This window comes from Apodemus sylvaticus, chromosome 15 (assembly GCF_947179515.1).
Source record: "Apodemus sylvaticus chromosome 15, mApoSyl1.1, whole genome shotgun sequence".
Lineage (NCBI taxonomy): Eukaryota > Metazoa > Chordata > Mammalia > Rodentia > Muridae > Apodemus > Apodemus sylvaticus.
In genome coordinates, this window is record NC_067486.1 from 6,622,079 (window position 1) to 6,647,080 (window position 25,002).

A 25,002-nucleotide genomic window follows, 5' to 3' on the forward strand; every position below is an offset into this window, starting at 1 on the left:
TATCTTGTTAATCACAGCTGATTCTTCAGCCCCAGCTAACCACAACTACAGAATCTTAAACCAAAATAGCAAACGTTCCTGATAGAATCTTTCATCTTCCCTCTGAAGTGTCACAAGCCAGGTCTCCGTCCTCTGCACTGCTCTCAACATTTTTATTTCCTAAGCTCCCTTAGAACATCCCACAGCGCTATAGCACCCAGAGGCTCCTCGGGCCTGACGCTCCCGAGTCCTTCCACAGTCCTCCTAAAAACGCGGTCAGGGCTGTCACAGCCATACCCTACTAACTGGGACCAGTTTGTCTTAGAGTTTTTATGTTGTAGACAAAACACCATGACCAAAAAGCAAGTTGGGGAGGGAAGGTTTTAGTCAGCTTGCAGTTCTGCATTGCTGTTCATCAGTAAAGGAAGTTAGGACAGAACTCAAGCAAGGCAGGAACCTGGAGGCAGGCGCTGATGCAGAGGTCAGGGAGGGGTGCTGCTTACTGGCTTGCTTCCCATGGCTTGCTCAGCCTGCTTATAGAACCCACGACTACCAGCCCAGGGATGGCTCCACCCACAATGGGTTGGGCCCTCCTCCATCGATCACTAATTGAGAAATGCCTTACAGCTAGACCTCATGGACGCATTTCCATACCTGAGGCTCCTTCCTTTGGTGACTGTAGCTTGCATCACACTGACATACAAAACCAACCAGGACAGTCACTAAAGCAGAAGCTCATGGAAATAGAAATTCCTATCTTGGGGTGCCCGTGCCCGAGTTGAACCTGCTCAGTACATCCTGGGTCAATGAGCTACGGCTGTGGCCGATGAATCATCCGCGCCACTCCCTGAACTGCTGTCCCTGTGAGGAGATAGCAGAGGGGTTGACTCGCAAGGCTGACAGGCCCAGCTCCTTTCCTCTGAGAGTTGCTGAGGGGAGTGGAGCAGGCTTATTCCATTGTAGAGTCACCCTCTACCGTGAGGAAATCAGGACACCATTTCTCTTACAGCCCTCTTCCCGTTTTCTTAGAAATAGCTTCCTATGACGCTTTTGTTTAAAAATGAGCTAATTTATTTGCACGGACTGTGTAATGTTTAGAGTTCACATTTCCCATTCTCATTCCCTGAATTTCACAGATGCTCACGCTTGCTTACTAGGTATGAACAAGTGATGTTATCCAGAGGGTACGAAGACAGGGTTTCTCTACGTAACCTTGGCTGTTCTAGAATTCACTATATAGACCAGGCTGTCCTGGATCTCACAGAGATCTATTTCCCTGCCTCTGCCTCCAGAGTGCTGAGATTAAAGGCTTGGGTCACCATGCCAGGCTGTAGTTTTTTAAAAAACACATTGTGAAATGATGAAATCAGGCTAAACGACATGTCGCCGTAACCATCCCCAGATATCCTCCACTTCCTTTTTTCCCCTTAGGAAACCTGGGACTCCAGACACACTTGCTTCTAGATTTTCTCCCATGGTTGGTTCTTAGTCTCAGTGGACCCTGGTTTAGAGAACACCAAACCTTTGTCCCTAGAGCAAGGCCAGGATGAGGCTCCCCGGAGCCACTCGTCACAGTGTGGTCCCATCGACCAGGACTGCTTTGTAGCCCACCTCGCTCAATAAACACTGTTGACTTCCTGCATTGGACCCGAGCCTCTCGCCGCTGAACACTAGACAGAACTTGAACTCCGCCCTCGGAGGCCACGCGAAACACCGGAAAGAGCAAGAGTGAAGTCATGTTACCACACAGGCTAGACTTTTGTTTGCGTCAGCCCCGACAGACAACTTAGAACGCCTGCAAGTATCCTTGAAGGATCGGGAAATTGCCCTAGATATTGCTTCTGGGGTCGCAAACACTTTAGCTAGTAGCCCGGTGGGGGTGCGGTGGGGGTCAGAGTGACGAGGGCGTGAAGTGGCTGAGGAGCCCCTCAGCCTTAGCCTCCCTCAGCATTCTTGTGACGACCGGTCATCGTCCTCCCTTTTATGACTGCCAGGTTAGGCACCCAGCTTCTGGGTGGCCTGAGTCATTTTTCTGCTCCACATAGATAGCTACAGCCCTGGGAACACGAGTCCTGGCCTGTCTCCTCCGAAGTTCCCTATTGGGTCCAGAGCGGTCAGGTGACTCAGACTGTCTCCAGGACCTGAAGCCCAGCGGTCCACACAGCCTGCTCTTGCAAACTGCTCCCGGAACACTCAAGACCCTTCAGAGTCCCAGGAAAAGCACACCGTCAACGATGCATGGGAAACCCCGGACTGGATTAGGGTAAACATATTTTTAGCTCTGCCCTGTGGGATTTTTCTTTTTTTAATTAGAGCTCTATAAAATGTGCATTGTGGGATAGGGTAGCTCCGTTGGCACTGTGCTTGCCGTGGAAGTACAAAGACCTGACTTCAACCTCCCATAATACTATTTAAAAAAAAAAAAAGTTTTTTGCTGTGAAATTTACATTGGGGCTATGGATACGGTAGATTCCTAGAGCTCTCTGGCTGGCTGGCCAGCATAGCCTAATTGGTGAGTTGTGGGTCAGTGAGGGACCCTCTCCTGAAAACCATGGCGAATGGTGTCTGAGGACTGACTCCTGAGGTGGGCCTCTGGGCCTATGCACACACATGCGCAAGTACTCGAACACCACCCACACGGACTCACAGTTCACATGGCACACTTTAAGGAGGGGATAGTTATATAGTGGTTTCCACGTTTTTTTTCCAATGAATATTTTAAAAAATATTTTAAAATTGTGTTTCGGGGCGCTGGAAAGATGGCTGCTCCTCCAGAAGTCCTGGGTTCACGTCCCAGCACCCACATGGTGGCTCACAATCTTCTACAACTCCTGTGCTAGGGACTCCGATCCCTTTTCTGACCTCCAGGGATACTACATGCACACGGTAAGCAGTTGAATATTCAGGCTGAACAGTCATACGCATGAAACACATAAAATAACAATAAATCTTTTAAAATTACGTTCTTGGTTAGCTTACAAAAATGTGTTTCATTGTGACTTTTTTTGTGCTTAAATATACCTGTACTCTTTAAAGTTTGTTTTATTTGTGTATGGATGTCTGTGTGTGCGTGCCTGTGTGCATGCAGGTACATCTGTACACAAGTGCATGTGTGTGGAGGCTAGATGTTGGGTGTCTGCCTCCCTGTGTGGCTCAGGCTGACCTTGAACTGGAGACCCTCCTTCCTTCCTCAGCCTCCTGCCCCTCCACACTGGGCTGTGCCCTCTGTTCTGTTCCGAGCCTGCCAGCCTCCCTCCCCCCCCCCCCCCCTTTGTAGCAGTGACAGAGGTTGAAATGTTCTCCCTGGGGCTTTCAGATGGAAGCACACAGCTCTTGAGTTGCTCTGGTGACACACAGGGGTTTTACATCTCCACAGTGAGTGTGCAGACAGGCGGTTGGTCGCTCCACTGTGGGGTGTCATGCTGGGGTAGAGATGCTATGCTGGGGCAGAGATCGTGGGAGGGGAGTGTTGATTCTTGGGTCATCAGAAACTCGAAAGCCCTTTGATGTAGGTTTACTGCCCTCCCTCCACCCCCAGCTCACAGAGGCTGTAAAGTTCCCCATGACATTTCCATGTTCCTTGAGCGGAGTTTACCTCTGGCCAGGAACACTGTGAATGTGCAGATTAACATTTTATTTCGAGTAACCAAAGTCTCACCGAGAAGTAACAACGACAACAATAAAACCCTAGTGACCTGGTTTGTGTGTGTGTGAAGCTGCTGATACCGTGTTGCAGACTGATGCCTGGAACACTCTGTTTTGTCCCTGACAATTCCAGGCACAGGAATTGTGGAATGTGTTTGCTTATTCAGGAAGAAAATCTGTTGTGCTTGGAAGTAAGGTGATTTAAAGAGAGAGGCTCCTTACAGGTTAGTGCTTGGCCCAGCTCGTCCTATCGGCTTGGGATGAGCAACCCTGCGCTCTCCACCTCTGTGCGCGCACAGCCTTCCCTTCTCTTACCGTGCTTTATGGCAGTGCACACAAGAATGCGCGTCCCGACCCTGCTTATAATTTATGACCCCAACCCCTACATCATAAACCTTGATGATAAGAGTGAATCTGTCATTAACTAGACCAGCAAGCTTGCCACAGAGGGCCAGGTGGTATAAACATCTGCCTGCAGTGCAAAGGGGACCACAGACCTCATGTGAACGGCAGAGCCACATTGGGTGTCCATAGAACTTCATGGACATTGGGATTCCAAATCATTTTCATGTGGTTTGAAGTGTTGTCTTTAAATTTTTTATTTTCATTTATTTGTGCAACGTTTGTGTCCATTTGTATGTTCGCCGTGTGTGTGTGTGTGTGTGTGTGTGTGTGTGTGTGTGTGTGTATGTGTGTGTGTGTGTGTGTGCACGCGCGCGTGTGTGTGTGTGCAGGTACCTACAAAGGTTAGAAGAGGGTGCCAGATCCCCTAGAACCGGGGTTGTAGGTGTTTGTGTGGGTACTGGAAACCAAACCCCAGGTCCTCTGGAAGAACAGCGGGCCCTCAACTGCTGAGCCATATCTTCTGCCCATTCTTTCGTTTGTTCCTCCTGCTATTTAAAGATGTAAAAATGGCTGTGGACCCACAAGCTGGAGAAGAAAAGGGGCTGAGCTTGGCTAGGATGGAGACTTAGGTTACAGCTGCTCTGTGGTAAGAGCATGCCCAGCAGGATGGCTCACAGGTGATGGGCTTCTGACTAGAAATCAAAGTCTCAAGTTAGCACAAGAATCAATCCTATTAACTAGTTGTTTATTTTACAAGGCTGACCGAGGCATTTCTTTGGGAGAAAAATATATACAGGTATTTTTCTTATTCAGAATATTCTGTTCCTTTCAATAGGCAGGTCTCTTGCCTGTTCTGCACGTACTGAGTTGGGATGGCGAAGGACCACCATCCGCCATCCCAGTTCTGATGTCGTTTATCTCCTGTTTCCTTACCCAGTCCTCAGCCCTTACCAGCCCTCCCACACACACAGTGGCACATCTGCCTTGGAGACACACTGGAGGTTTCCATGGCCTCTACCATGGTCCAGATGTATTAACCAAAATAAACTAAAATAACCAGAAAAGATATAATTCAAAAATAATTGCCAAGTTATGTCTAAAAATAATTACTATGTTCTGCAAGAAATGGCCATTTCAAGGTTATTCTGGCTGTCATATTAGGTGTACAGTCTTTGTGCTTTTTGCCTTTAAAAATTCTGTATCCTCTGCACTTGGGCTCCGAGAGACTTTTTATGGACACAGGGCCACTCAGGCCACAGTACAAAGGACTTCAGATTTTTAATTGACTTAACGTCGTTGTCAGTAATGACCCTGAGCAGGTCATTACGATGGTGAAGAGGGCTGTAAAACTGCTTTTCTGTTTCTTCTGGGCATGGTGGCACATGCCCTGTGAGGCTGAAGCCAGCCTCATCCGCACAGCAGGTCTGTTCCATACAGCTGGTTCCTGTAGCCAGGGCTACAGGGTAAGACTGTCTCAAAAACTAACTACAACAATCATGCTCATTTGTAGCAGTTTGAATTCTCAGTGGATGAGTGCGTCTAGGCTAGCCCCACACTCAGAGAATAAGCTTGGATAGCCTGCCCCACCCTGCCCCACCCCACCCCGCCCCATACTTCCAGAACGTGTTTGTTCTGAGCTTGGGCTCCATGCTCCCTCCTGAGGACTCATCAGCTTTACTAAATGTAACGTAACAAAACACAAGTTTAGATATAAATATTTTTAAGTTTGGTATTTATTATTTATCTAGAGAGACAGAATCTCTCTACATAGCCCTGGCTGTCCTAGAACTCACTATGTAGACCAGGCTGGCCTCAAATTCACAGAACTCTACTGGCCTCTGCTTTTCAAGTGCTGGGATAAAGACTTGTGTCACCGTGCCTGGATAAGACTTTTCACAAGTCAATACTTTATAGAAAACAAGCCAAAGCAAAGAAGGCAAAGTGGTAGAGGGACAGATAAAGAAGAAACACAAAGATCTTTTCTTCTTTTCTTTTTTTTTTTGAGACAGGGTTTCCCTGTGTTGTCTTGGCTGACCTGGAACTCACACTGTTGACCAGGCTGGCCTTGAACTCAGAGAACCTCCTGCCTCTGCCTCCCACATGCTGAGATTAAAGGTGTGTGCCACCACTGCCCGGCAGATAGGCTTTGAGAAAAAGTTTAATATATAATCTTTTATTTCTAGATTTTTAAAAAAAAGACTTAAATTATCAGGACATTATTTACAAGATTAATCACCTGTCTGTGTGAGGTGCTGAGGTGGGGCGTGGACATGCCAGGCAAGCACAGAGCCCATGACTGTCACATTTACGCCATCACACTGGACATGAAGGGGACACTGAAGGCCCCTCTTTGTGACAGGCAGTGATGGCTGGGACAACTCATTTTCCAGAATGAAGGCAAGGACACAGTCTTCGGGTAGACGAGGCAGCTCACTCTGAAGAAAGCATCACAGGTTTGCAGCCACGTTGCCAGGAATGAGTAATTGTCTTTTTAGTGTTTAAGAGAAACCGCTTTTGGTTTTGGTTTTTTTTCTGAGACATCTTTCTGTGGAATTGTCTTAGATACTTATAGGATCCAGAAAAACTCATAAAGAATAAACGATACACCATCTCTCCCTGCCCCGGAGGCCTCCTGGAGGCAGATGTCCCTGGGGAACGGGGGTGGAAGGGATCTCTCGCAGCTGTCCTGATCACTGTCCTGGGCAAGCAGAGATGGTGGCCTGGTTCACGGTATTTGGAGCACATCATCTCGCTCCTTTTCTGGAGAAGAAATGATTGACACAGAGTCCCAGGAATCATCCTTCGGTGAACTGTCCTTGTCCAAGGCTTCCAAGATGAATTGATCTGGGTCCTTCAAATACTAGAAAAGGGTAGAAAGCCAGTCAGTTACAGTCAGATACAAGTCTCTACTTGTACTTGGTGTAGTCATAATCAGGTACAACTTCACTTTGTCCATCAATGAAGTAATACCACCACCGCCGCCACCGCCGCTGCTACCACCATCACCGCCACCATCACCTCCACCGCCACCACCACCACTGCCACCATCACCACCACGGCCACCACCACCAATCATTATTGCTACCGTGTGATCTTGGGGGCCAAGCCCAGACCCGGCACACGATAAGGGCACACTCTTCTGCTAATACATGCTCAGTCCCGATTTCCAGCACATGCCTGCCTCTTCACCCCTTATCTCTGTGATGGCGCAGGCCTAGGTGTAGCTCAGAGCAAGAATGCTTGTCTAGAAAATACAAGGGCCCAGACTCCACCCTCTGTTCATCTGATGGAAGCTGTGAGGGGCAGAACTCAGAAAAAGTAGGAACCCCCACTGTCCTCAGTGTATATATACTTAGTGGTTTAGGAACCTTAAAATACTTAAGAAATGTAACATTGCAGCGACGGCACTTGCTGCCAAGCTTGACCACCTGAGCTTGGTTCCCTGTATGACTCACAAGAGTTGTATGACTCACAAGAGTTGTCTTCTAACCTGCACACACAACACACACACACACACACACACACACACACACACACGCACACATGCATACACACATGTACCCACACACACCCTGCCCAATAAAATAAAATAAGTCTTCAGTTTTCACTCAGCTAAGGCGGGATAAAGCAGGGAGCGTCCCTAAGTGCTTACCCCTCCTTCTACCCGCACACAACCCTGGACACATCTGGGCAGGGCTGGCATCCTCACAGTGAAGAGGGGTCTCATAGCCCCCAACTTACTTTCCCTTTTGCCCTTGGCTATAAACTCCTCAGGATTCCAAGGTTCTGTCTGCAGCTCTTAGAAATGCAATCGGCCAACGAAAGAGGAACAGAAGTCACGTGAGTGCCGTGTGAAACCCCAGACACAGAAGCGAAACCCCACTCTACTCTCATGTAATATCAGCAGCCTCCGGCAGGTCTTCACACTTTCCCAAGAAAGTACACCAAAGCCTTAGATGTCTGCCCCAGAGCAGCAACTGTGGTAACCCAGCCTCAGTTCCTCTGAGGGCTGTACCCAAGAGGCTGGATGAGCCCAGGAAAACCTCAAGAGCCCACCATGTTACTCTCTGCCAGTGTCAACCAGGGAAACCTTTAAGCCATCACCACGGGGGCCACGTGTTATACAGACTCTGACCTAACCCAACATCCATATTGCTGCTTATTTTGTGTGAATGTACATGTGTGAACAGGTGCCCACGCACGGAGGGCAGAGGACAGCACGGGGGTCCGTTCTCTCCTACCGAGTGGGTGTTGGGGGCACAGCAGGTCACTCACGTGTCTATACACTGACCTCTTTTATTTGTTCCGGGATGTTCGGCGGAGCTTGGAACCAGTATTTGACGCGGCTCTGGTATCTGAGGAACAGGATGAAGCAGGCTCCCACCAGCACCAGCAGCAATGCGAAGATGCCCACGGGGATCAGGATGGCTTGCTGCAGCCCGGTGGTGGCTAAAGAAGATGACACAGAAGTGAGCGAGCCGGGGCAGCAGTCCACGCCTCACCACCCTCTGCTGGGCCGTTTTCTTGTCCCAGGAAAACCCACAGGCCTGCCCTTGCCTTAATAGGCGCTCAAACGAATCATTTTGACCTGAAAATGTTAAAACCTGAAAATTCTACTCCAAAATCAAAAACTGCCCTGTCATAATACCACAAGTGGAAAATTCCACATCCAAATTCATTGGATGGGCCCCAGTGTACTGGGAGTGGTGAGATAGCTCAGCAGGTGAAGGTGCCTGCCTCTAAGCCTGACAGGCCTGCGTTTCAGTCCTGGAGACCCCGGTGTGACAGCAGAGGGCAGTGTGAATGTCCTCTCCCGTCACAGTACCACAGAGTGTCCTCTGACCGCCACTCAAGTGTACTCGTATGTACATGCATGCGTGACACACACACACACACACACACACACACAAAGCAAAGAAATGCAATAAAAATTTCTATACCAGTGTACTAAAAATGTTATATGAGACCTCCTTCAGGCTATGCATGTAAGGTATTTATGAAACAAGGGAATTCTGTGTTCAGATGCAGGACTTGTCCCTAAGACACCTCATATATATGCAAATACCTTAAAGTCTGAAAGAAGACGGCCACAAATCTAATATTTGTCCCAGGCGTTGTGGAGGCTGCTCAGCCTTGTCACACAGCCCTGGCTGCTGCAGACCTCAACATAATTCTCCTGTCAGGTAAGTACTTCTGTCTCTGCTGCAACCACCGGCCACGCCTCAGCATGCCCTCCTCACCTTTTTAGGGGAAGCCTTTTTGCAGCAGGTAACAGATAAATGAAGGTATGCCTTACCATATGCTGTTGTTTCGTGACAAGATACATTGCTCAAAATCCCGCTGGGTCGGATATTTTTGTTTTTCAAAATCAGCTGTGCCTCAGTTTGTAAACAATACACTCTGAATGGCTTCAAATTACCCAGCACAATGGAGTTGCTCTTGAAAGGGCCTTCAACCTGCACAGACAGCACCAGATCCACACAGGTCAGAGAGACAGACAGGGCCACGCAGCTCCTAGCTTTTCTAGTGATCCCTCAAATCCACAGTGAACACAACCAAACAGTAACAAGACCTCAGAGCTGTGAGGACCCATTGAGCCTCATGAGCTTGATTTCTAGTATAGAAATTTCTCCTGTAACACTAGTGCCCTGGGCTGGGGAGATGGTTCAGCGGACACGGCGTTTGCTGTGTGATCACGAGAAGCTGAGTTCATCCCCTCAGCACCTATATAAAGTACGACATGCTAATGTTCCATCTCTTATCTCCTTTACTGGGGATGGAGTCAGGCTTGGGAGGTGGAGTCAGGCAGATCCTGGGCGCTTACCCGCCAGCCAGTTGGGATGAATGCTGAACTCTAGGTTCAGGAGAGAGACCCTGCCTCAAAACACTAAGGTGGAGAGCGACAGAGGAGGCTACATGATGTTGCCCTCTGGCCCCCTACACACAAGCGTGGACCCGTGGCTGAGTGTGTGAGCCTACGTGCACACACGCCCCCCCCCAATAAAATAACCGTCTGTGTCTTGGGTTAGACAACAGAGAAACCGTATCCCTCAATGTCCCTTTAGTTCGCAAACAGCTTCCGATCTGAAGGGGAATGTGCTAATCCCTTTATTGTTAAAAGGACACAGGTAGTTGGGTCCTCAGGAGGTGGCTGGACTCAACTGTCTCAGCCTTATGTCGGGTCTCTGTCTAGTCGCCCACGGTTCTGAAAGCCAGTCAACCCCTTTGCATAACATTTCAGACCACTGTCACACAGTCCACAGCAGACGTGGCCCCAGGGGGCTGACATCAAAGAGGAGAGGGAGGACACCTGGGCCTTGTCCTGGCATTGCTCCAGTGGTGACAGTAAATAAAATGCCACCACAAATCTACTGCTATCTGCCAGGCCTAACTATCTAAATTGTTTGAAAAGAAACAGGTCCCTAGACCTCCCCAAGGTCCAGATACAGCCGTCGTAGGCACTGAACCAGCAAAGCCCATGAATGGAACCAGACAGCAGGAATGGACGCCACCAAAGGGGTCAGATCCTTCGGGCAGAGGAGGGCTCAGTATAGCAAGGAGGACTAAAACTATCTCAGGGTCCAAGCTCCAGGAGATGCTGGCCACCCTGGTCTCCCATCTCAGGTGTGAAATCTTTCTTCTGAGTAAGAAACTCTAGGGAAGGGAGAGATACCTAGCTCAGCGGGTAAGAGCATTGACTGCTCTTCCAGAGGTCCTGAGTTCAATTCCCAGCAACCACATGGTGGCTCACAACCATCTGTAATGGGATCCTCTTTCGGTGAGTCTGAAGATAACTATAGTGTACTCATACACATAAATCTTTAAAAAAAAAAAACTCTAAAGAGAAAAAAAATATAAACAAAGAAGAAAAGGGTCCTTGCCTGCTGGGTTCCTGTCTTTTCCCAGTAGTGAACAAGATACTGAAAAGTTGCCTCCTGAACATCAAAGGGAGGGGAGAAGTGTACGACCAGGGAGCCTTTTCCTGGGGTCACCGAGATGTTTTTTGGAGGTCCAACAGTAACTGAAATAGAATCACAAACAAAGACCTCACGTGAGTGACACACAGACACCCATATACACTGTGTATGTCTATTAAACCCGATACACATCTACATTGTGTGTACACACACGTTCATACTTACACAAGCAACGGGCAGCACTCAGATGCCCGTCTGAACATGAGGCTTACCAGGGAGCCAGCATCCAAGCGGAAGGAAAGGCCCTCGCAGAACCCACTGGGCTCTGCAGGCGCAGGATCGGCCCTGCTGAGAGGACCTCTGAGCCGGAATCTACCTGAGCTACATGGAAGTTGTTTCCCAGTCCCCATCAGGGAGGGGCGTGAAGCCCTCGAGGGTATGGCCTCATTCCAGACTGTTCTAGCTAGGATGCTGGGACCCGTTTGGCTGTGAGCAAAGCTTCCAGAATCACAGCAGGCATCAGAATCCCAGGGAAACAGGGCAGGAACGTAAGCTGGAGGTGGAGTTCTCAGTCAGGGTGGAGAAGATGTGCAAGGTCTGGAATTTGCAGGGAAGTAGGTGGATCCGGGGAGCATCAGGTTAAGTGAGGGACTGAACTCAGAAAAAGACACTGCGTGTTCCACCTCACACGAGGACAGTAGCCACCCAGGCTACTGTCTTCAAGTGTAACACTAGATATGTTACGTGTTAACAGGACTAAGCGTCGGTGAGATATAACATCTACCCTATCATTGGGTCTTCTTTCACTGTTGAGTTTTGAGACAGGGTCTCTCAATGTGTGGCTCTGTCTAGCTTGGAACTCACTCCGTAGACCAGGCTGGCTTTGAACTCACGGACATCTGCCTGCCTCTACCTCCCAAGTACTGCAACTAAAGGTGTGTGCCACCCTTAACCCTCAGCTTTAAATTGGCATTTTAATTGTTCTGGGTTATTTAGGGGATTATTTATTTATTTATTTATTTTGGCTTTTTGAGACAGGGTTTCTCTGTGTAGCCCTGGCTGTCCTGGAACTCACTCTGTAGACCAGGTGGGTCTTGAACTCAGAAATCCACCTGCCTCTGCCTCCCAAGTGCTGGGATTACAGGCGTGCGCCACCACGCCCGGCTCTTATTTATTTATTAACTTATTTAGCTTTATTTTAAATTTTCTATTACATTTTGCTGTTGTAGTAGTGGTAACAATAAAATCTGCCATGCTACCCAGGATTATACTTCTTAAAAAACAAAACAAACAAACAAACAACAAAAAACCCTAGCCAAAATAGTTACTGCTTATTACTAAAGCATGATCTACAGTGCTCACACCTGTTGTCTTATACGTGAATTTCGAGCATGTGTTTGTGTGTGTATATGGATGTGTGTATATGTGTGTGTGTCTGTATGTCTATATGTGTGTGTGTGTCTGGGTATGTATATGTGTGTATGTGTCTGTTTGTGTATGTGTGTATATATGTGTGTGTATATGTTTGTGTATGTGTGCGTATATGTGTGTATGTGTGTGTATGTGTTTGTATAGGTGTGTGTGTTTGTGTATGTGTGTGTGTATATTGTGTATGTGTGTATGTATATTTGTATATGTGTGCATGTGTATATATGTATATGTGTGTATATGTGTGTATATATATGTGTGTGTATGTGAATGTGTATTTGTGTATGTGTGCATGTATATATATGTGTGTGCATGTGTGTGTGTGTGTGTGTGTGTGTGTGTATGTGTGTGTGTGTGTGTGTATGGGGGCTCAGCAGTTTAGCACCTGCCTAGGAGGTATCAGGCCCTTGTTCCCCAGTACCACAGCAAAGAAAACAAAACAATGGCTGTTACCATCTTCCCATAAAACACTGTTTACAATAACAGGCGTGGGGTCAGATTTAGAGCCCTAGAGTCCAGCGCATCAGCCTGAGGGTCAGTAGTCTCTGACAACCCTACTGTTTGTCTCTGGCATTGTAGGATAAGGGCCAGGACCAAGGCCTAGGGTGAGTTCAGTACTGATCACTGAAGGATCACTCAAAGTCTCAGAAAGTTGTGAACTTCCCAGTATGGGTGCTGGGAACTGAACTCTGGTCCTCTGCAAGATCCAGAAGTGCTCTTAAGGGCTGAGCCTCGGCTCTAGCCCCTGTAAACCTTCTTCCCAAGTCCTCTTACCATTCTCATAGTGTTGAAACGGATCCAGCGTCACCCAGTCGGAAGTGCGGTTTCCTCCCTTGGCTCGCACCCGCAGGAAGACAGTCAGGGAGCGCGAGTTCGGTAAACCTTTCGAGTCTCCTCCGGTGAAGTCACACTTTGTCTCTGTGATGTCCGTACAGTTCGGCTCCTGCAACCTATGCCAAGTGCCGTCGACGCTGGGGAAAAAAGCAAGATCTCAACTCACGGAATTCTCTCTTCACGACCAACACTGTTCCCTAGAGACACTAACTTCTCCAAAGGAGCTGCTTCCTCACGCATCCTCTCGGCAAAGGTCAAGTACAGAAACTCTTGACTAGATTAACTCATACTCAAAGCTCTCAGGATGTGCACAAGGTTAGAAGACCACCAGTTATGACCACTTTTTAAAACACATTGTTACTTACCCCTCCCCCCCAGCCCCAGCCTGGTACCCATTGACAGTGATTCTCCATCTCTCTTCAACCTGAAGCCCCAGTCAGCCGCAGTGACTGGGTTACTGACTGTCTCAACAGGCTCCCTCAGCCTGAGCGGAACCATACCATGGACACCCATGAACCCATGGGTACACATGGGTTCACATGGTCTCTTGTGGCTGCAGTCTATGGCAGGTCCATTCAAGATATAGAATGTATTGCTTTAAGATGTTGTGTTTTATTTTTATGTGCCTGCATGTACTGGAATTAAAGGTGTGGGCCACCACCATCCGTCTCAGAACAATCTTTAAGAAAGTTTCTCGGAAGACAGACTTCTGGGGGAGCAGGGGTTTTGAGGGAAGGAATCCCTTTGTGTACAGAGGGTAAAAATAAAGTGATTTTGGCTGCATTTACATGAATGACGAAATGAACACGGCTCAAGCATACGGTTCACCGAGCTCTGCCAATCCAGTCTGTGTAAGCTTCACTAGTCAGGAGGGTCACCCTGGCTTCCAGGCTGTAGCCACAAGCTTTCCCACCTGGCCTCTTTGTTCCCAGAATAAAGACTCAAGACTTACTTATGCATTGTTCCTGGGCCACAAGCCTTCGCTCACTCCCTGTCTAGCTCGGAACTTGTTATAACCCGTTTATTCTATTCTATGAGTGCCACGTGGGTGGCTACCTTTCCTATCTCCAGCGCCTCTGACGAACTCCCAGAGTTCCACCCTTTTCTACCAGAAGTCCCACTTATTTCTTCCTGCCTTTTGCTAAAAGGCCGAGGCCGTCGGCTTTTTCTTGACAGGTGCTGCTTCCACACAGTGCAAGAGATAAGAGATTCTCTCTACACTGTGCACAGGGTCATTTTGGTTTCAGAAATTACCCAACTTTTTGTGCGAGAGCGTAGTGGGCATCCGCAATGGTGAATTTTAATGCTAACTTGACACAACCTAGACTCTGTAGATTTGGCTTTGCTGCCGTGACCTTCATTAAGGGTGAAGGGGGCTTCTTTTCCAATGGCTGTTCTGCTTGACCACAGACTAACACAGTTTTTAAGTCTTAGTCTCAAAATCAGGAAAAAAAAACAAAAACAAACAAACAAACAAACAAAAAACCCAACTCAAACAAGAAAACTGATTTTGAAGCCAAACAAAAACAGAGACCTCTTCTTCTCAAGAGAGCAGCAGAGGGGGTGGGGGACCAGCCTGCTTTAGTGTTTACCAATGCATCTTTTACTAAAACCAACCTCAACCCCCCTGATAAAAAGATACAAAATGTTTACCAAAAAGAAAAAAAGGAAGGGGGCTGGGGATGGCTGTTGTTAAACTAACAGCCTGGGTTCAGGCCCTCAGCATCCAAGCCAACCTGTAAAACCAGTGTCAAGGGCATGGGCAGGCGTGCAGGAGAGAAACAGGAAGACCCCTGGTCTGCCAATCTAGCTGAACTGGAGAGCTCTGGGTTCAGTGAGGGACTGTCTCCAAAAATAAGGCGAGTGGAACTAAGGAAGGCACTCTGCCATGCCCCCTGGCTTCCACATGCCTGTGTGCGTATGTGTGTGAGAGGCTTGCACACACATGTGTGCACCCACCCCACAAACCAACAACCCTAGAGTCAAACAAGTTAGTCTGTAACACAAAGCTCTGTGGAAGTCTTTTAAACAAAGCTCAGAGTGCAGTGACACAGACCTGGAGTCTCAGCCACTCCTGGAGGCTGAGGCAGGAGGATCTCTAGCTTCCAAGGCCATCTGAGCAAGACAGGAATGTGTGTCTCAAAAAAACAGGCTTCATTTACCATGTGCCCAGCGATTTTGATCTTCAACTAACTTACCCGACCAAAAACAAAACCGCTGAACTGAGCGGTTTCTTAGTGACTACCTCTTTGCGAGGGAGGCGGGAGGCAGCACAAAGGATACAAACACTATACTATTCAGAACAGAAAACCAGGTGAGAAACCGAGAGTTCATTGTAGTCTGCCCAATAAATTCCTCAGTAGGCTCAATTTGGACTTTGAGGTTTTAAATCCGAAAGCTACCTCTTGCCTTTCTAGGGCCAAAGTGAACCCTTGCTCTACGCAGAGCAAAGGGATCAACTTTCACCACTGAAGGAGGCCCCAGAGGCCAGCCAGCGTTGACAGCCAGGCTTAAACCCGCCTCTGATGAACAAGAGGGCATGAGATCTGTCCTTGAAGCTTTTCAGTGCCCAGGAGGTCTCACTGCAGTTGTGCCCAAAGCCCCGGTGAGGCTCTGACTCCAAGCTCCCATCCAACCTCCCCACCAGGTCCCAGCAAGGCTACCCGCAGAGCATCCACTTACTAGCTATACTCCACCTGGTAGACCACTGGTTCTATGTCGTTGTTGGCAGGCGACGGCTCCCAAGTTAGAACCTGCTCCTCATTGTACAGGTGAAGCTTTGGGTTCACAGGAGCAGCAAGCTGGGGAAAAGAGTCTTGAGAGGAACTGGAAGGGAGGAGTGGACCTGGGCGGAAGAGAAGGAGGAAATTCAGGAAACACTGAATTACAAAAATGTTTCGGTGCATGTTATCACAGCCATTTATCCAACACAGCTCCGGTAGCAGTTTGGGTCTGGGACGGGAGCAGCTGTTCTCCCTGATTCACCCCCTGGCCTGATTGTGAGGAAGGCGCTGTGGGAGACGTGGTTTAGGTCATCCTCTAGTTCGTGGTAACCACAGCCTGATTACACTGGGTTTCCACACATACCATAAGTGGCACTTGACTGTGGGCTGCCCAAGACTCCATCTTTCTACAGGAATAACCCTAACCCTAACCAATAATAGAACACCCCATAGAAAGAGCATCTACTCGGCCAAGGCAGAGCACCAAGGTGACTCTGCATATACGTGTTGGTGCAGATGCTCCAACGAGAAAGGCAACTCCCAAAGGCGCTTGGCATGTGGGCAAGAGCGGACATCATTTGCTGCTCAAAAACTCTCAGCATCCCATCGCTGAGATCTGGGTAACGTTCTGCATCCCAGGTTCGAAGCCACAGAGGAAATGTGTACCTTTGACTTGCCTCCCAGTCCCAAGAGCCACAAATCACAAAAGATTGCATTCCCAGAAGGTAGCAGATTCCGCAGTGAGACCAGTTCCGACCATTCTGTCAGGCAGATACTCTGCGTGCTGGGCTAGAGACTGAAAACACTGAAACCTTCCCTCAAAAGAGAGATCGTCCTAACACTTTTCTCTGATCGATAATGAGAAATATTCAGAAGGTGGAAAGAAAAGCAGGCTGCTCCAGAATTCAAAGCAGGAAACCCAAACCACGTGTTTTCAGAAAGCCCCGCCCCCCCCCAAGCCAGAAGAAGGGTGCGAGGAGCCTCCAGCCTCCTGCAGCAGGGCGCACGGCCACCAGGCTGCAGCCACCCGTCCATCCACAGACTGCCCAGCGCCTCCTCTGGGAGCTCAGGCCGCTCAACACTTCTGGCCATTCACACAGGCCTTGGGAACGGGGCAAAGCAGCAGGGGATGGGCGGGGGGGGGGGGGGGGGGGGCAGGCGGTGGCGCTGTCAGCTTGCTGAGGGCTTGGCGGAAGCCAGGCACCGATCAACAAATCTCAGAGGCGGCTTTTCCTACCTGGATCGGATTTCTGCCCCTGCTGTAATACATCTCCCAAACGCAAGAGCTTTTACCAGCCAAGGTGTGTCATCTCAATCATCACTACATTTATCATTTAGCATCACTCTGAGGTCAGATGTGTGAAACCAGCCTAGGATGGAGATGGCAGGGGGCCCTTGTTCCTTCTGAAGTCACCAAGAGAAAACTCCAGGGCTCCTCCCTTTTCTGTGTTCTGGAAGCTATCTGGCTTGGGCCCCCTTTTCTGTCAATGCTGGCCCAGCCAGCCAGTCTTGTGCTGCCCTCTCTCTGGTTCTCCTTCGCTGCTCCTTACTCTACCCTTCAAGGACCCTGGCAGTGACTGTGAGTCTATGTAGGTCAGAACCCAGGGTCATCTCCCCAGTCAGGATCTTCAACTCAGTCACGCCCGCAAAGACCTTTTTGTCGGGTCACACATCCCCAAAGTCCGGGGATCGGTGCCTGGACATCTTTTAAAGAACGTTATCCTGACTGACACACCTCCCCCTCCCCATCTCTCACACCTCCCGAGGAAGCAGAAGGAGTATTTTCTTCCTCTGCTGGATCCCTATCCTAACAATGGAAGAATCCATCTAAGAGAGGGACACCAAGGGACCAGGTTAGAAAGAACCTTACTCTAACCACATGTGGAAGAGGAGAGCTATCCAGTTCTCAGATACAAATGGTGGTCTGCGGCCTCCATGTCCACTCCGGACCTGTGGCTTCCCTCAGCTCCTCTCACCCGACCCCTATCCAACTCCAGCTCACTGGCTTCCGGCTTCCGGCTCCCAGCTTCTCAGTCCTAAGTAGTCCCGACATTTGGGCTCTGAGCTTTCTTGGGCTTCTGCCTTCCTCACTCTCTGTCTCCTCTCTTCATGGCCTGGTCCAGTCTGATGGCCATGTGCAGCTTCTTCATGGCCTGGTCCAGTCTGATGGCCATGTGCAGCTTCTTCATGGCCTAGTCCAGTCTGATGGCCATGTGCATCTTCTACTTTCCCTGCTCTGGGCTCCTCCGGCTGTTCTCTCCTTCAGATCTCCTTCTCTTCAACCATGGCCAGATGTCTGGGCTGGGAGCTGGGGGGCGAGGCTGGGGCGGGGGCGGGGTGTGTGTGTGAGGGTGGGGGCAGGGTGGGGCCTGAAAGTGGCATGCACTTGCCTAGTGGCTCAAAGCCCTGGGTTGAATGCCCAACACTTAAAAACAAACAACAGAAAGCTGACTTGGCAAGACAGAGTTCTCAAACTGGCTATAAGGAAAAGCTCCCACAGCACGGCTTTGTCTCCAGCGGGAGTTTCTTGGGAACCTTATCTAATCTTCTTCACTTGAAGAAAGCAAGTCTCAGAACTGTGGACTCCACAGGGAAGTGCCAGAGACCATCTGCACACCATAAAGCACTTTACCAGAGAGCCCTCTTCACATTCTGGATGGCCGTCCTGGGACCTCACCCTCTCCACTCCAGCCCCTCTCTGCCCTGGGAAACAGCACACACCGTTCCTGAGACCTTGCTCTGCTGCTCCCCCTCCTGAGAGCCTCCCCGCTATCTGTTCAGACGGAGCCTTAGCCCTGCTCTCTGATTTGACTCCAGAGTGAGGGTGGTGAGAAGCGCAGACTTTAGAGGTAGATGGTGGCTCCTCCGCTACTGTCTTTTGTGTTTGCCTCTCCATAAGGCATTTGGGTCTTGAGAGAGGGACTGGGCACAGTGCGCTCTCAATGGTCTTTCTGAGGAAGGAGTGAGGTCCTGTGCTGTGTGGGTGTGTCCCACCACTCCAGGCTCTGCTCACATTTGTTGTTGTTGTTGTTGACAGCTGCCCATCAGCTCCTCAGCGCCACAGGGACACTTTGAAAAGCTGAGGTGCTGTGGAATTCAGGGGTGCGTTCTCTCTGGGTCTGGAAAGGCTGGCTCAGAAGACGTGGAAAGCAGGCGTTGCACTGACAGACAGCTGTCAACCATGAAAAACACGGAACAGAACCCAGGCAAGGCCCAGGCGCTCTGTTTCTTGCTTGCTTTATGTATGTCCTGTGGTTTTGTCTCGTGTCACAGGCCAGGGCAGGGGTGCTGACCTTCTCTGAATGGTTCTAATGACTTTTGATGCTTTTGTGTCACTGGGACCAAACCACCTGCCAGTAGTTTGGCTCCTGCTTGCAGCGGAGCCCCGTCCTTCCTAACAGGGAGAAGCATGTGAGAAGCTGTCGTTGGCAGTTAGAGCGTACGGCTGCACACCTAACCCATTCTTAAGAATCTATCAAGTCTCAGGTGTCTAGATCGCAGGCACATCACGAGTGAAGCAGGAAGGGCAGGATGGCAGGACTGTGGCTGAGGTGCAGGGATCATGTTCATGCCAACTACACCCAGCTCATATCATTCCTGACTCAGGCCTCAGGCATGTGGAGAAAGGAGGAACTCTGCTCACTCCTCTCTGGTCTGGGAGCTTTTGCACTGTAGGAGATACAATGTCTTTAAAGCCCTGGTGTCTGGGGGGGGGGGGGAGAGGAGAGACACATGCTACTTTCCTATTGTCACTGCAGCAATGACCAAAAACTTAGTGGCTGAAAATAAACATTATCTTACAGTGCTCGGGCCAGAGAGCAGCAGGTGTTTCAAGGGCAAAGGTCGTGGTCCTAGGAGCTGCAGGTGGAAGAACCCTACCCTGGCTAGATTCTACTGGAACAATCTCCCTCGTGATTATACTGGATGTAACCCAGATATGCCAAAATAGACTGCCTGTTTTAAGATCATCTGACTAGGAACCTGCCACTTCTTATGTAACCTAACAGTCACAGGTCACAGGCATCTGGAGGAAGCAGGCATGCTAATCTGTGACAGGACAGAGCCACTGAATACTGTGCCTGCCTGCAAGCTGTCTCTGAAACCCACTCTCGTTACCTGCAAGGCAGACATGGGAACCAGGAACTAAGAAACAACCACATCTTAAATGTGACATCTTTACTTAATGTGTGTGTGTGCGCATGTGTGTGTGTGTGTGTGTGTGTGTGTGTGAGAGAGAGAGAGAGAGAGAGAGAGAGAGAACAACTTGTGCAAGTCACTTCTCTCTGGTTACCTTGCAGATCCTAGATTTTTTAAAAAGATTTATTTATTTTATTTATATGAGTACACTTTATCTGTCTTCAGACAGATCAGAAGAGGACATCAGATTCTATTACAGATGGTTTTGAGCTACGAGGCACCATGTGTTTGCTGGAAATTGAACTCAGGACCTCTGGAAGAGCAGTCAGTGCTCTTAACCACTGAGCCATCTTACCAGTCCCAGATCCTAGATTTCAGAGTTAAAGTCACTAGCCTCGGCAACAAGCATCTATTTCACCATCCAAAAATAAAAAATTAAAAAATAAAAGAGATACCTTAAACCTCCAATTAATCATATCCTTTAAAACAAAAGACAGATTATGCTGTCTGTTTTTGCCTTTTGTTTAAAAAATATTTACCCATTATTTATGTGTATGTGGGTGTGCCTGCATGTGGCTATGAGTACCACGTGCTTGCAGGTGGCACGGAGGGCAGACCCCTGAGCTGGTAGCTGTGAACGCCTGACATGGGTGCTAGGAACGGAACCCCAGACCTCTGCAGGACAGGGAGCTCTTAGCTGCTGGGTCACCTCCTCAGCTCTGCCTTGCACTTATGATCTTGGGTTTGCCTCTCACAACTCTATGGAAGGAGTTTCATTGTTTATGAGGAAACCGAGGCCCAGGTGGGGGCTTGCAGGATCCTGGGGCTCTAAGCAGGATCCCAGACGAGACCCTCTATCCATAAACATTATTCTGCTCCCATGAAGCTTTTGTCCGCACCAGCAAGAGCAAATGCTGCAGCCCTGTGTGAGTCTCGTTATGGTCAGGGCTGACATGTGCCCCGCCGGCTTACACGTTGAATACTGGGTCTCCTGCTTGCAGGGCTAGTTTAAGTTTAAGGGCTATGGAGCCTGCAAGTGCAGGGCTGCGTGGAAGACAGAGCGCAGCAGAGACGGGCTCTGAAGGTCATACCCACTCCCCAGTTTTAGCCTCTCTCTCGGCCTCTTGATCAGCCTCACATGAGTCATGCCTGATGCCAATGACCTCACCTCCAGCAATGTAAATGTGACAGGGAAATAAACAGTCTGACCCCTCTGTCAGAGCCAGGAAATTATTCTTTTTAGTAAATCCCCAACAGCAAGTGATTTTGTTTTGTTTTGTTTTTCCCCTCTAGATCATTTGTCTCTTCCTGGGAGTAAAACATGAAGATTAAAAGAGAGAAAATACATACACAGTCCTAGCATCTTGTCTCAATAGATGGGAGCTAGGATCACCTATCCAACTACACGATAGTTTCACCTGAAGAGACAACACCCAAACAGGAAACTCCCTAACACTCCCGGGTATGGACATTCCTTCAAGCACACAAACACACACACACAGGCACACATTGCACACACACAGAGACAGAGAACAGAGACACACACACAGACACACACAGAGATACATACACAGAGGCACACACATACTACATACACACAGAGACAGAAACAGAGATACATACACAGACACACACACAGACACAGAGTTACACACAGAGAGACACCACAGACACACACAGAGACACACACACACAGATTCACGACATACACAGACACACACACACATACACGCACATACATGCAAGCACATGGCTACTCCACAGTACAATGAGCAGCTACGACAATAAGCAGAAGCCTTGATCCTTCTGTGTAGGTGACTGAATAACGGAAGAATTTTTCATTTTTTGTTTTTTGTTTTGCTTTGTTTTTCTGATCTACAGCAATTGGCTGCCATGTAACAAAGTAACAAAGAACATCTACAGACTGTACAAAGTAACAAAGAGCATCTACAGACTGTACAAAGTAAGTAACAAAGAGTATCTACAGACTGTACAAAGTAATAATAGTATCTACAGACTGTTTAGGGTACAGTATTGTTATGCTATCCTTGACTCCCTGGAGGGGTTTGATATTATAAACATTCCTTTCAAAGCCTTGTTCCCAGGGGGCTGTAGAGATGGCCCAGTGGTTAAGAGCACTTGATCATCTATCAGAGTTCTAGCACCCACATGGCAGCTTACAACTATTTATAGCTCCAGTTCTGGGAGATCTAATGGCCTCTTTTGGCCTCCGAAGGCAAGTGGTACACAGACATTCATGCAGGCGAAACACCCATTACGTTGTTAAAAGCAATTTTATGATTCCTGAGGTCTGTTCATAACCTATAGAACAGAATGGGAATCTTCTCATTACTTATTGGCTGCAAGAACACTGTCGATATTTTCACTTTGCATTGTGACTAAAAAGGATTTCTCTCTCTCTCTCTCTCTCTCTCTCTCCCTCTTTCTTTCTTTTTTTCCCCAAGACAGGTTTCTCTGTATAGCCCTGGCTGTCCTGGAACTCACTCTGTAGACCAGGCTGGCCATGAACTCAGAAACCTGCCTGCCTCTGCCTCCCAAGTGCTGGGATTAAAAGCGTGCACCACCACTGCCCCTAAGGATTTCTTTGTGTGTGTGGGTGTGTGTGTGTGGGGGGGGGGGTTGGTATTTTTCGAGACAGGGTTTCTCTGTGTAGCCCTGGCTGTCCTGGAACTCACTCTGGAGACCAGGCTGGCCTCAAACTCAGAAATCCACCTGCCTCCCAGAGTGCTGGGATTACTGGCGTGCGCCACCACCGCCTGGCAAGGATTTCTTTTAAACATATCCTAGTAAGATTTTTCTTTTCATAAAAGTGTGAAAATTTCTCATTATTATTTAAGAGTGGTATGAGAAGCTGGGCGGTGGTGGCGCACGCCTTTAATCCCAGCACTTGGGAGGCAGAGGCAGGAGGATTTCTGAGTTCAAGGCCAGCCTGGTCTACAGAGTGAGTTCCAGAACAGCCAGGGCTACACAGAGAAACCCTGTCTTGAAAAAACCAAAATCAAATCAAACCAAACCAAAACAAAACAAAAAAGAGTGGTATGAGAGTCTAAGAGATTTGCAAAAAGCTACCATTTTCAAAATATCTAAGGATCTAGATCTAATTTGTTGTTAATGAGCCACAGGCCACGACTTTTGTGGAGCATAATAAAAGTTAATCATTAGAAAAATGTCTGTTGTAAAGTTTCTAAATATGTCTATCAATTTCTGAACGCACAGTTCCCAGATATCTCAATCACAGGCTCTCCTCCAAAGGAGACCTAACTCTGTGTGTGGGTGTGTCAGGCACAGATTGCTCAAGGCAAAATGGAGAACAGCAGAGTCAAGGGTTAAAGCATTTGTCTGATTGCAAGAGAAAAAGTTAACTGCGTAACTGTACATCCTCCTGTGCACCTCTGCCCATAAAGAGACAGGGAACTTAAGGGCCTTTGCCGGGATGCTGACAGAGGACCAACCCCTCAACACCACTTCCAATAGGAGGGAACTTCCCAATTCGAAGGCTTATTTAACTAATGGCTAAACTTTTAAAAAACAAAATAAACAACAACAGCAAAAACAAGACCCATTGTGAGTAGCCCAAGGAGGCCCAGCCGGAAATTTCAGGACCCTTCTTTCTCATCCTGAGTTCTATGTTTGCACAAGTGTGTACCCCGCACCTACTGTAGACTCCACAGACCCAAGCTTTGATATGATCTCTGCATGGGAAAGAACCCAGCAAAACATAATCACGTAGGAAGAATGTTCTCTGCCAGTGATGTCTTTCTGATGACTGGCTCATAAATACAGTCAGGTTGGGAAGTTGAACCCGGGTAAAGGACTGTGTGGGCGGTGTAGGGTAGAGCTGGGATTACAAGTGTGGCTCAGCTGACCTTCTGTCCCATACACTGAAGGGGACACAGGCATTTCTGCTCCCCATCTATAAGGTCCTGAGGAACTGAGTACCAGGATTTTATAGGCCGCCCAGACAAATACGGATTCTACCCTTCAACTAATCAGCATAAAGCAGCCAACGACGAACTGGGCTCTCCAGCTCCAGGCCTGGAATTCCCCGTGGTCCACGCCACACTCCCCGCAGATTCCTCAGGGTCTGTTCCCCGCCCGATCGCGGTCACCCACAGATCGGGAACGGCTGCAGACTCCCACCCTGAGCCGGGTGCAAGCTCCCGGCGGCACCCACGCGCGGACGCGACACCCGCGGAAGCCTGGGGAGTGTGTGTGTGTGGGGTCTCCTGGGCCGCGCTTACCTGGCGAGGACGTCGCGGCGCCGAGCCCACAGAGCAGCAGCGACGGCAGCCACAGTGGCGGAGGCCGCATGGCCCGCGGGGTGGACGCGGCTTAGAGTAGCACCGCAGCGGCCATGGCGAGCTAAGCTAGGCCGCCTCCCCGCCTGGCCGCAGGGCCGGGCCGCCCCGCCCCCACTGAGCCTGGCCGCGCCCACCGAGCTGGGCCACGCCCCCACCCGACCCGCGGGACTTTCCCGGGTGTTCCCGGGAACCGCGGCCCCCGCAGCCCAGCACTCTGCCGCGGTGACCCTGGCCACACCCGACCGAGTCGACCTCCAAGGCGTGGCCAGGGACCTCTCCTTCTGGAGAGATCCTCGGACACCCATTCCCACCCTATCCCACCCCACCTCCAACTCCTGCCACACACGGTTTATTTTGAATTCTGTTTTCTTTAATGGTCCGAAAGATCATGCTAAGCATTGACCGGTTTTAAGCAGAGGGTTACTTAAGGCTGTAGCAGAGAGGACCCTCTAGGCTGTGGTGTCACAGAGAACGAATAAGAAAAGCTAGAGGAACTTCTCTGGTTGCTTAATAGTCTGTGGGTTTGGCCCTCTGCGGCTATGAAGCTACAAGAAAGTGACCCCAGGGCCGGGCAGGGACAGGCTCCCAGCTTGAGCCTTCCCCAGTGGCCAGCCTGTTGGCGAGACGTTCATACCTCAGCCACAAAAAAGAGGCAACGAAAGGAATGGTTAG

The 25,002-nt window shown here is 49.2% G+C and overlaps 1 protein-coding gene across 1 annotated transcript; it reads right to left on the bottom strand.

Moving 5' to 3' along the window:
• Positions 1–6,126: 6,126 nt before the first annotated feature.
• Positions 6,127–24,420, bottom strand: Ifngr2 (interferon gamma receptor 2). Its single transcript, XM_052158996.1, has 7 exons — positions 24,271–24,420; positions 15,831–15,993; positions 13,089–13,285; positions 10,851–10,990; positions 9,266–9,425; positions 8,261–8,418; positions 6,127–6,829 (listed from the first exon to the last, which is right to left on the bottom strand). The coding sequence occupies exons 1-7, from the start codon at positions 24,338–24,340 to the stop codon at positions 6,695–6,697; spliced, it is 1,023 nt and encodes a 340-aa protein (XP_052014956.1). The 5' UTR covers positions 24,341–24,420; the 3' UTR covers positions 6,127–6,694.
• Between the last annotated feature and the right edge of the window lie 582 nt (positions 24,421–25,002).

Bases quoted from the DNA above. Each gene is read 5' to 3' on its own strand.
- Ifngr2 (XM_052158996.1), bottom strand. From the start codon at position 24,340: ATGCGGCCTCCGCCACTGTGGCTGCCGTCGCTGCTGCTCTGTGGGCTC. The intron at 9,426-10,850 runs GCAAGGACCCTT...CTGTCTGTGCAG, and splicing joins AAAAGACAGGAACCCAGCAG to GTTGAAGGCCCTTTCAAGAG. The intron at 6,830-8,260 runs GTCAGTGTATAG...ACCCTTTTCTAG, and splicing joins TCCCGGAACAAATAAAAGAG to TATTTGAAGGACCCAGATCA.